This window comes from Caretta caretta, chromosome 5 (assembly GCF_965140235.1).
Source record: "Caretta caretta isolate rCarCar2 chromosome 5, rCarCar1.hap1, whole genome shotgun sequence".
In the NCBI taxonomy this organism is placed as follows: Eukaryota; Metazoa; Chordata; order Testudines; family Cheloniidae; genus Caretta; species Caretta caretta.
In genome coordinates, this window is record NC_134210.1 from 126,488,352 (window position 1) to 126,500,780 (window position 12,429).

The window sequence follows — 12,429 nt, forward strand, 5'->3', positions numbered from 1 at the left end:
CACAGCGCATTTAAAAACCATATACAGGGCTCAGCCACTGCTTTCATTACCAATTTTAATTTAGCTCCTTCAGTTTGCCAGCCAGATAAACTCTTTAGTGCTGTTTTTTAATCTATTTGCCACATTTTCTGTTTAAGATTATAGTAATATGGGGCAGGAGAAGGAATCACTCTTAGAGGAAATAAAGAAATAGATCCGCTTATCAGCACCCATCAGAAAGTTCATTAATCAGCCAGGCTTTGTGCCCCCTAAATTGAAAGGTTAAATAATCCTCTCAGGAATATTTCTAGGCACCTCCACCAATTGTCCGGAGAGGAGCTGCCATTCACAGCACTCTGGATCGGTGACAGGGTATTTTACTACTGTTTGGACCCCAAACAATGACGGACAAATGGCCTGGCTTACAAAGAAACCTTTTAGTACAAGGATGGAAAAGGACCACAAGCTTTGATGTGGTGGGGGGGAGGGAGGAAAGAAGGGGGGAGGGAGAGGGAGGAGACATATATGGATCCCGGTATATTTATTTGAATGTTTATTAGTGAAGCTATCAAATACATTTATAGGCAGGCACACACACTATATATATATATATATATATATACACACACACACACACACACACACACATATACACACATAATATGCACTCACACTACTAAGAATATGTATGTTTACACAAGCATTTGTGCATTAATCTGAACACAAACATTTCCAATGCTTGTAAAATTAGGAGTTGAACAGAACTAAAGCTTGGTTATATTTATTAGCTAATACACTAGGGAGCTAAACAAACCCCAAGGTTTTAATTTTTACTGTCATTCTAAATGATTTACAGCTTCCTTTTTTTTTTCCTTCTCAACTATATCTGGCCTACTGGAACACCCCTAACCATGACTAAAGTTTTTTCCAAAAAGGAATTATTTCTTTAAAATATGGCAGAATATGAAAACCAAGCCTATTATGGTAGTACTTGAATACAACGGATTCTGAGAGAATGTGTTTCAGTCCCTTATAGCTGTGTTTTTGGAGTGTTATCTTGACATCAGATACTCAGGAGGAACAAATTATAAGTAAAGATTCCTATTTTAACGATATATCAACTAGCTGTCAATCTGTATTGCCTTTGATTGTATTGATGAGTGAATGCATACAGTACATTTAAATAATCGGACTATTAAAAAGACAAGGTCATTTCCTTATACCTTGGGCACCGGCACATGACCAGTATGATTACTAACTATCCAAGTTAACGTTCATTTGGCAGGAAGCAGCGTCTATAATTTGATAGCTACATTCCTTAGGCATTCCCCCTTTAAAGATACCGTATATAACCCAGACAGAAACTTTGTAATTATTTTTATTTGCCTATGCAATGAACTCCTCATAACTATAAATTTGATACACGCAGCGAAGATAATCCCTGGTCAAACAAATTCAAACCAATCTTTACATGAACTTCTTTGAAACTTCATATGGGGTTCAAATGTCTTTCTTATATACCCATTTCTATTGAAGAAGTCTAAATACCTGTAGCTAGATTTTACTTTGTAACATGATTTGGGGCATTTCTTAAAACAAAGCAGAAAATATTTTAATTTCCTCCAACACCAATTAAATAAATACCCCAGACAGTAATCATGTCCCCAAATCATCCTTCTGAAAACTTCTATGCCCGCTGCCTCTCTCTCTAACACCCCTGTACCACCATCAGAAAAGCAGCATCAGTGGGATCGCATTTAACCAGGTTCTCTGAGCTGCCCATCAAAAAGTCAAACTGAAACCATACACCACTGTCAAATTCAGTATATCTAAATAAATAGAATAATTTAAATTCAATCTCTTTACAGACAGAAAATAATATAATCCCTAACATTTTAGAGCCATTATGGCAATCTTCTGTTTCCAAGAAATCCAATGCTATATCGCTGGTTATTTAAAATGCCAGGGCAACAATTTACTAATAGAATTAACAGCACTGTCAAGACCTAAAAACAAAGCAAGACGCCATGTACAGTCAGCATTGTCAGCTAAATAACTATAGTATGAGAATTTATCATAGGTACAGTTATATATAACAAAATGATTAGAATCTACTGCAGATGCACAGATGAGGTACTAATGGAGAATATCCCATTCAAGTAGATATAGACCAAACTGCAAAATCAAACGAGTAATTAAAAAAACATTTGTAGAGACCTGGTGGTGGCGGAAACAAACAGCCAATGGTAGCAATGTCATGGGCTGTTTAAACTTGAAGCACTGCCAAAGTAAAGGAAAATATATTGTATAACTATGCACATTTGAGAGTTACAGTCATGGCTTTTTGGAATAAATTTACTATACATTACAAACAAAATTAACATACTAAAATAAGTTAAAAGATGAAGGTCTAACTTCAATCCACAGAAGCCAAAAAATTCAGAGCCAAGAGACTTCTTACTTTGTCATACATATTTATTTTAACACGTGCTCAATCAGATCACCCACTGTTCTGAGACTTCTCTAATACTGAAGTAAAATGGTGCCTATTCAGCCTGGAACTAAGCTCTTTAACTCTTAATATATGGAGCTTGGGGTTATATTTTAATCACTTTTATGTTTTTCTTTTTAATTAAAACAAAACCAAGGTAAATCTGTCAGAGATAGTAACTTCTTCATTGACATGACAGGCCATACCTAGATGTGGTGTTGTTATTATTGACACGACAGACCGCTCGGAAATAAGTCAATAAATATTTTTAGGGAATCAATCTGTAGATGATTAACATGATCAAGCATAACTTTAGAAAGTTATGGTCTAAAGTATTTGAGTTCTTAGCTGCTCCTTAATACATGGTTCATTGACAAGATAAACTCACAGGTCCTAAACAGCAATTATGGTCTATACATGACTAGTAAAAGAGAGTTAAATACACATATTAATTGGTGCAATACACCATATCCTCTTCTTCTGGGTCACTGAATACTCACTGACTTTTTAACATGCAGATTATTTATATGATATAGTGCAATAGTTTTAAATGATACTAAAACATACCATTTACAGACCATTACTCAGTGGACAACTGACAAGCAAAGGAGCCATTATTATTATGGCAGGCAGACTCAAAATTCTTATGAATCAGAACAGGATGTCCTTGTTTGAGTTAGCAGTTTACATCTTTAAACTTTTGTTTTAATTTTGCAATATTCAAAGGCATTTATCCACTTAAAACAGAAAAATGCAAATATTTTAAATTAAAAATATTTATACCTAGATTTTATATAAAACCAATGTAAAACCACAACATATTTTTTGTTTTTTCATACAGAAAGCTTAGACACAACCTCATATATTTTAACCAAATTTAGTAAACTTTGTTTCTGCGCTCACAGCTTGTATGTCAAGATTCAACGAACATACATTTACAGTAACGTAGATAACTTAAAGCATGAAAATGTACACCTACACTTTACTGTAGGTGAACTGAATAGAATTATTACATACTCTCTCAGACTAAAGACTGTAAACATAAAATGCAGCAAATCTGACACTAATCTTCCACCCTATTTATTTTACTGTTCAAATCATTAATACTTGTCAGCATAGAAATTAGCTAAATGAATGCTTAAATGTACCTTTTTTATTTTTAAAAAACAAAACAAGTGAAAGTAATCACCAGCACCATAAACATTACAGAAATGATAGCACATGTTAATACTTTTAGTTAAATGAAACTGCTGGTGGTTATATGAGGGAGAAGGCTTTTGACAATAAGATCTAAACATTAATCATTCTTTTTTCTACTTAAGGAACTATTTATTCAATAATTCCAGTGCATCACAAAAATAATGTGTGATGAAAAGAGATTAACACAGGGCAGTTTAGCCATTAAGAACACAGAGATTCCTACTCCAGTTTTTAGTAAATATTTGGGGTACTTGTCATCCTTTCCCAGTTGTGTGAATGCCCTACCATTGGGATCATTGACAGTTACATGCATTGTACAACAGCCTTCAGAATAAAAAGGTGTTATTGTTAATTGAAATAAAAATACATTAATTTCACCCCTCGTAAAGCCAGTATCCTAGTCTCCCACCCCACAGAAAGTACAGAGTTCCTTAAATATCTTTATTATGCATTCAGAAGACACATGGAAGTCTCAGACGTACTGAAGGATGTATCTTAACAAATGGAAATAGTTCAAGGGGCTACTGTCCATAGGTGCACAGAAGTTAAAAACGAAAAGGGTCTGATGAGATCAGTTCATCCGTCTCTTCCGCCATGGTGTAGGACTGTTTCCTACAGCACATCAAACCACAACTTATAATCAAGGCTTAAGCTGTACCACATCACTCCCCTACCCTAATCCGTACCATCACCTAGTTTCAGCATAAAATGTTATAGAAAATATTCAGAAAATAACTCTTATGGTTAAATGGTTTAAATAAATGACAGTTCATTATTGTGCCACTTGCAGGTTCATATTCCAACAAGGTTAACTTTCACAGGCTCTAACAACAGTTCAGAATTCTTAGAGTGCTTTAGCAAAGCACACAGTGGACAAAGCATACGGCCAGATTCTCAGCTGCTGTAAACTGACAGTGCTCCACTGAACAGCTAGGACAATTTACATCAGCTGAGGATCCGGCACTAGGTATAGAAAAACATTAGGAACAGCATCAGCAGCTACTCCTCAAACAAACATAGTAACATGGGTACCACTTAAATATATCTGCAATTGGAATTTTCTACTCTGTCTTTACTAGTAAAAACAAAACCTGATTATTGTGTACTTCAATTATTTCCCCTTATAAGCAGTTAGTTGCATCTAGTTCTAAAATTATATTTTCCTGAGAAGGTAAGTATGTAAATAATACATGTTTGTAGACAATCAAAAGTTTAACATGATCTTTTTTATTATTTATGAAGAGCATTCATTTTGCCTATAATACTTTAAATGCAGTTTAAAGTAAAAACTGGAAAACACTCAATCATTTTAACAATCAATCTCACCCACACCTGTAGTATATATTTTGGACTCATTATACAGTTAAAGTCACTTTGTGTAGAGTGATCTAACTGCTAATTTATATCTCAAAGCTATCAGGGTAGCCTTTTGTATACTTTGGCTATTTGGAAATAAGACCAGCCCTAAGCGTTCCCTACTGTGACAGCAGTAAACGTACTCTGAATGAACCTTGCAAAGGAGTCACAAGTAAGGAAGAAATAGCCATTAATAGGAAAACAATACTATATACTGCAAAACAAAAACTAAAGGAAAAAAGTTTCTATTTTAGCTAATAAATCTGACAAACCAAACCACTCCTGACTGATCTTTTAAATTTTTTAAATTAAAATAATGGAACGCTTATGAAGCATAATACCTTCATGGAAACATCTGCCAAAGGTCACATACATGTAAAAGCAGGCGGGATGAAATTTTCATAAACATTTGATAATTAAAAAAAGTAACTCTACCAATTATTATTAAAGGGTTGGAACTTCTTTGTCCTAAACTAAACATGTTTCAGCATAAATTTTTAAGCCATGTGAGAACTTCACGCAACCCAAACATCATAAACCACTTTTTCCTAAGTGCAGATGCTCTTGTTTTTCCATTGCACAGAACATCACAAAGTCATCCTTATTTCAAATTCAAATGCCTTGCAATTCTGGGTTATCTTCACTGTAAATCATCCAGTAAAATGGCTATGTGAGTTTTGACATACAACTTGTGATGGGATGTCGTGTCTCTCCGAAGTATGTGAAAAATATACAACCTATGTCCAACAAAAGTAATATATTTACAGTATTTTCTTAAAAAAGAAGATGACACTGATCAGTTGGTGACGTAATATAATTTACATAATCTTTACAAAGTTACTGCTCTAGAAACCTTAGGTCAGGTAATTCCAGAGGAGTTGATACTGTAGTCATGTCCCAAGAGCCTCAAATAATCCCATCCACGAGTCAGAGAGCAGCAAGACTGGAGAGTAGCAAGACTTAATCTCTGCACCAAAATACTTTTTTCCAACCTTCATCTGCACAAAACCTACAAAGCCTTCTCTAGTTTCCAAATTTCCCAACTCTCAAGCTTAAATATTTTTTCACAAACACTATATTTTAAAGACTCTTTCTGAAAGTCACATTTTTAAGGATTTAAATTGATTTGAGGCTAGACTGCTTACATTTTTATTTCAGAAAAAAGGTGGCAGGCCATGTAGAATTGTAATAATGGCACACAAAGAAATCAGAGTGCAAAATTTAAACACAAAAGATGTATTGTCCCTTCATGTCTTTTACGCACACAGGCCAAAACAGCGAATTTCTGGTTCACCTTTTTTTATGTAAGTGGATTAAAAGTAAGATTAACAAACTGTCAAAAAATGTGTTAAATGATAGCCTCAGCTGGTTAAAAATTCTGATGGCTGTAAAACTCTGTTGGTGGCCATCTTGGACTAGGGGTTGTAATATAAATGAAACTAGCAGAGACAGGAGATGGGGGAGGGGACCCTTACTGCTTGAACACTGGAAGAGGAAGGGAGGTATTATCAAGGAGGAGCTATCATGGAAAGAACCCTCCTAAAAACAGCAGGAATTTTTTTTAAAGTATATCTACACATCTGGAAAATACATTAAAAAACAAGAAAGAAACTATGTTTTGTCCATCGGCTGGGATTTACCTTTCCTTAGTCTTTCTACATGTATTTCCTGAAGAAGGCCATATTGGTGTTTGAAAGATTAATTTCTGTTTCTTTATTGTATGTAGATTTTATTCTTGGATTGAGCTTGCTATATGCTTCAGTGTATGAATGAATTAGATTACAATATGCTATGATAAAGTATAACGTACGTAGTCAGAAAAAAATGAAATTATACAACGTGAACGCAAATTTTATTTTATGCCAAAACATTATAGTGGCTGTCCATGTCTTTCCCGGTGCTTAATGTCTTGTGCCCCATATCAGGTGAATATAGGATACATTTTGTCCCATTTTTCAGCTTGAATCATGAAGATACAAATACGTGCTTTTGTACCTTAAACAAAATATTGTGGGTTATTTAAAAATAAGCTTCGTCCTACATTTTTCAGTTATCCCTTATTTGACTGAAAGGTAAATGCTCCATTAAAAAATACGCACACACGCTATACCCACAAACACCCACTATACCCACACACACAGAGCCGAATCCCACTCATTTTACTTACTTTAGTAGACCCCCTAAACCAGGGGTTCTCAACCAAGGGTACGCAGAGGTTTTCCAGGGGGTACATCAACTCATCTAGATATTTCCCTAGTTTTACAACAGGCTATGTATAAAGCACTAGCGAAGTCAGTACAAACTAAAATTTCATACAGACAGTGACGTGTTTATGCTGCTCTATATATTATACATTGAAATGTAAGTACAATATTTATTTAAATAGATTAATTTTATATGGTAAAAATGAGAAAGTAAGCTATTTTTCAATAATAGCTTGCTGTGGCACTTTTGTTTATTTATGTCCGATTTTGTAAGCAAGCAATTTTTAAGTGAGGTGAAACTTGGGGTTCACAAGACAAATCAGACTCCCGAAAGGGGTACAGTAGTCTGGAAAGGTTGAGAGCCACGACACTAAGCTATTCATAGATTTACAGATTCCAAGGCCAAAAGGGACCATTGTGATAATCTAAGCTGACCTATATAGCACGGATCAGGGAACTTCTCCAAAATAATTTCTGGAGAAGATTTAAAAAAAAAATAATCCAATCTCGATTTTAAAATTGTCAGTGATGGAGACCCACCATGACCCTTGATAAATTGTTCCAATGGTTAATTACTCTTGATATTCAAAATGTTTGCATTATTTCCACTCTGAATTTGTCTAGCTTCTACTGCCAGCCACTGGATTGCCTTTCTCTGCCACAGTGAAGGTGAACTGGATTCAGCCCAAAGCCACACGCATGTAGATACATATAAAGTGCTGTGGCATTTTTTTCAGAAGTATTCTACAGCAGTAGTTATCTTCTGAAGTGGGTAACATTGCTGTGTAATAACAGGGCTACCTGCTATTATTATTTGTTTAAGGCAGCGCTCACATAGTGTTCAAGGAATTTTCTAGACTCTCCAGAAGGCCTAGTCTCGGTCCCATGCACTTCACAATCTAAGGATACAGTCTATACAGTCAAGATTGAGTACAAATCTGTTTGGTGTTTTTGTAGGTGTGGGGGTCTCCAAGAAGTGCAAAGTTACCTAAAAGGGGAACTGCCATGAGGAAAAAAGAAAGCTGATCAGATTAAATATACAATGCATTTTTAGGTCAAACAACAAAGCTGAACAAAATTATCCAAAAATGTTAGTTAGAAGATAAACCCGGCTTGTCACAAGAGCAGGTCCACTAACTTCAGTATGCACTATTTTTGCAACTAAACTGGGAAGGATTTTTCCTAGGCCTGTATCTGTCCAGAGCAAAATATTCTACAAACACATATACAATTCTAGTTTGGGTCGTGAGTAGTTTATAAACAGAAATGAAAAATAACAGGAACATAGAATTTAGAAAGAGGCTAATATTCTTAAAATGAATTGCTATGACTGAAAGTGCTCTTTACTAGTCCTGATATGAAAGAGATGAGAGCGATGGTACGTTCTTTGCATCAGAGACTGCATCTTTCTGAGTATTTGTAGCTCATCTTGCACAACCAGGCCACCAATCCCAATAATAAAATCATACAACCATAATAAAATAATAAACGACAATATTATTTCTTCAGTCAGAGTTATAGGTAGGTTTTCTAAGTCTCAGGGACAATGCACTGTGGGAATGAACTTGTCTCAGGGGCCCTTAAAATTCTTTTTTTGTAGGACTGTGATTCTTCATATTCTAACATTATTTATATCTGGCCAAAATATTGTAAAATTATTTTTACTGGATTTTGAAAATCAACTTCTTGTATTATTACCCTACTACTATGAGTTCATAATAACAAGTTTGCTAACTGTAGAACTGTGTATCTGACTATCATTTATTGCATGCAGGAAACAATGAGGGAAAAAAACCCATAAAAATATGTTGAAACTTTATTTTATGTTTTCTGAAAAAAGAAGAAATATACAGAAGAGGCACAATGAAAATTATTTAATCACATTTTAAATCATCATCAAAACTGGTCATTAAATATTATGCTAATTCACAATCTGTAATGTGATTAATGTTTTGGTGACTGACTGATTTTACAGAGTAATTCTAGTTATAGTTGAAAGGAATTTCCAGAACCTAACCTTGCCCAGTTATAAAACTTTGATTATCACAGAGCCTTTAAATTTAAGCTTCATTAATATGATTTGTCTGTTTTTTTCTGACAAGGAACAAACTAAAATATTCTGCTCATCATTCTTTTTGCCATTTCAACTGCCTCTTAAAATATCTGAAATTCTAACAAAAAGAAGCTGCCAGCAAGACATTTCTGACAATTATTACAAAGTTTTTTTAGCGTTTCGAAATTTCCAACCGTAAGAGTTTAAACTAAAACCTATCACCAACCATAACAGTAGCAATAGAATTATTATGTACTCATTGTTCCTACTGAAGCTACACTGAAGTGCAAGAACTACTATGAGTCAATAGATGGCAGTCCACCTCTTAGAAAAGAGACAGATAATGAATAAAATCATCAAAAGCGTCACAAAGAGACAACAATTGGGCTCTGTTGTTTTAAACAAGCTTTCAGAGTCATTAATTAGGAACATTTAAAGAATGTATGTGCATTTAAACACAATTTTTATATGGACTTTTGGCAAAGCGGTATGATAGAAGTGGTTTTAAAAGTTCATAAACATGACACATATTTGTATAAAATATAACCGTTGCTCTGCTTGGGTTGATGTCTATATATGTTATGCACATTATCAGTTTACAATTTTCCCAAATTCAGTTTGAACCCAGTTGTTAATTTGCTATATATATTGTTAAGGTGTGAAAAAACCTGAATCTAACATCAGTACATATACCTGTAAAGATACATGCATATTCTCCAAAAATAATAAATGCAAGTATATTTCTTCTCTTGCATTATTTGTTTAGAAATCTGTATTTATAGCAAACTATGATGGAATTGTAAATTGAAGACTGCAGTTAAACAGTGGAATGCCTATTTGAGAGCAAGCAACTTCTACCTTTTAGTCATACTTATGTAAAAGAAATAGACAACAACTCTATTCTAACACAACAGTTTCAGCATCATCTGTGGATATTATCTGCTTCTGTTGCAGTTTAGATCTAGAGAGAATTCTTAAGTGAAAAAAGAAAAGTTGACCCTGACATGTTTAAGTAGTTTAAACAATATAGGTTCTCTTGAACTATAGCCTCTATTTTAAACATCAACTATGTCTGTTGTCAACGGAAGTTTTAAAAAAAGTATAATCTGATTATGCTTCAATTAATGTAGTTGTCAAAATTGATCTTCACATGAAAGATGCTATGCAAAATATCATCGTAAATTAAATACCTGGATAATTTATAGTACTAAATAGTAAAGGCATTTATAAGAAACAAGGTAGGGACTAAATATTTAGTAATGAAATAGGAAATATTTATATGCATGTATATTTGATCACATTTCAAAATATTCTCTCACAAGCAGAGAGTACCCCAAAGCAATATTTTTCCAAATTAATTAATTTTTCCAATATGACATTTCCACGCATAGCTTCAAAAATTTTAAAGTAGATCTTCCGTTGGTGGATATTATTAATTTCACACCATTGAAAGTATAAAGTAAAAATACATTCCCTGAAAATTAGTTGGCTACAATTCTTCATGGTGAAACAGCTGGGATTGCTTGTCAATGACTGCCAGGAAGAATCTGATTTTAGCCTTTTAAAAAGTAAGAATTTTTTGTAGTATTGATTATAACTCTGAGTAATTGTTCAATGTCCAAAACAGGCCCGAACGACAAAATATATTTTGACATATTAGCTGAAACCTAATTCATCATCACATTATTGCATAAATACATCTAAGTTCCATAAGGGATCTTACAAACCATTTTAACACTTCCTTTTCTGGAGTATAAAAAATTATAAAGGATTGAATCTTTTCTTTTGAGTATCTTTAAATAAATAAAGCAAACAACAATATAAAGTGAATGCAACTAAACCTATTCTTATTACATCATCTTTAATCTGGTAATTTAAGAGCAAAGAAAATATTCATATAGAAATGGAGATTTCCAAAGTGAATGTTTAAAAAAAAACCCTAAGCACAGGAAAGATTTTCAACAGAGTGTATCCTTTACTATTAAAATTAGCTGCTAAAACAGAAAAGAGAAAGTTCCAACATGTTGAAAAGGCATATGGAACAGATTTTAAAGTACATCCTATAGCAGTATTCCCTTACTGGAAAGAAAAATCTCAAAACCACAGCACAACCAAAAGTACCGGACAAACTTTTCTGCTTTGTTTAATCGTACAAGGATGACAGTGGTTATAAAGTTATTCCAGTTAAACACACATTTTCCTTATGTTGAAAAGAAGTCATAGGCAAGGCCTAATTTTTTATACATAAATGTGTGTATATATAAATAGTATTTAAGGTTTGTAGTGTAGATCAATTAGACACTATTCTAAACAAGTTAAATATTGTTTTCAGACTTCACATTAGTTAATGTAGGTGCAGTTTGTTTAAATTTTCCCTGCATTTTGCATACAAAAAATTTAAAAACTGAATAATTTATTTGTAGTGTGTAGTAGTTATTTTTATAACTAAAGACCAACTAACCAGGTGCCAAAGAAGAAGTGGCAGTTGATTTCTTCTTTAAGAATCATTTACAAAGATTTCAAAGTTTATTTCTGAAATTCACATTCCATTCTCTAGGGAACGTTCTTTAATTCAAAGTTAAAGAAACTGCCTTGTAATATATGGGGATTTGACAACCAAATCTGGGAAACACTGAGACAGGAATACTGTTATACCCCAGTATAAAATTAAACTTTTTTTTTGCAATGTATACACTAAATGCAGTTATGGAGAGGAAAGTGATAGGATGCAATCATTAAATTATGCTAGTAGTAAAAACAATCAGAACTTCTAAGAACGCATAAAAAGGGACAGTGTATTATTGCAGTCTCCAGTTCAAAAACTCTTCAGATGTTTATTATCTTCCTGAAGAAGATGCTTGTCTATATTTTATGGTCAGCAGTTCACAGAAGAGTAAATAGGTTGGGTGTACAAGAAAATAAAAAAGGTGTCTCTACTTACTGTTAGGTGATACTGCCTCCATATTTCTGGGCAAGCCTGGAAAATAAAAATATTGATCAGCTGGGAGCATGAAACAAGGTGCTTTACAGCCTGTTGGTTTTGGCATAACACAGTATCCACCGGTGTCGGTCACAGGAAAATAAGAAGCTTAACTGAAAGGGTCTGCATTTCAGCTTCAAAAACCTGGCTAGACAGTTTAATTGAA

The 12,429-nt window shown here is 33.8% G+C and overlaps 1 protein-coding gene across 4 annotated transcripts in view; it reads right to left on the minus strand.

The window, feature by feature from the left end:
- The window catches only part of ZCCHC7 (zinc finger CCHC-type containing 7), a 158,401-nt gene that overhangs the window by 22,095 nt on the left and 123,877 nt on the right, over positions 1–12,429 (minus strand). For all 4 annotated transcript variants that reach the window (XM_048850143.2, XM_048850142.2, XM_048850144.2 and 1 more), the window contains one exon: positions 12,225–12,260. In XM_048850143.2, coding sequence (XP_048706100.1) covers positions 12,225–12,260 — 36 coding nt within the window. The remainder of the gene's footprint in view (positions 1–12,224; positions 12,261–12,429) is intronic.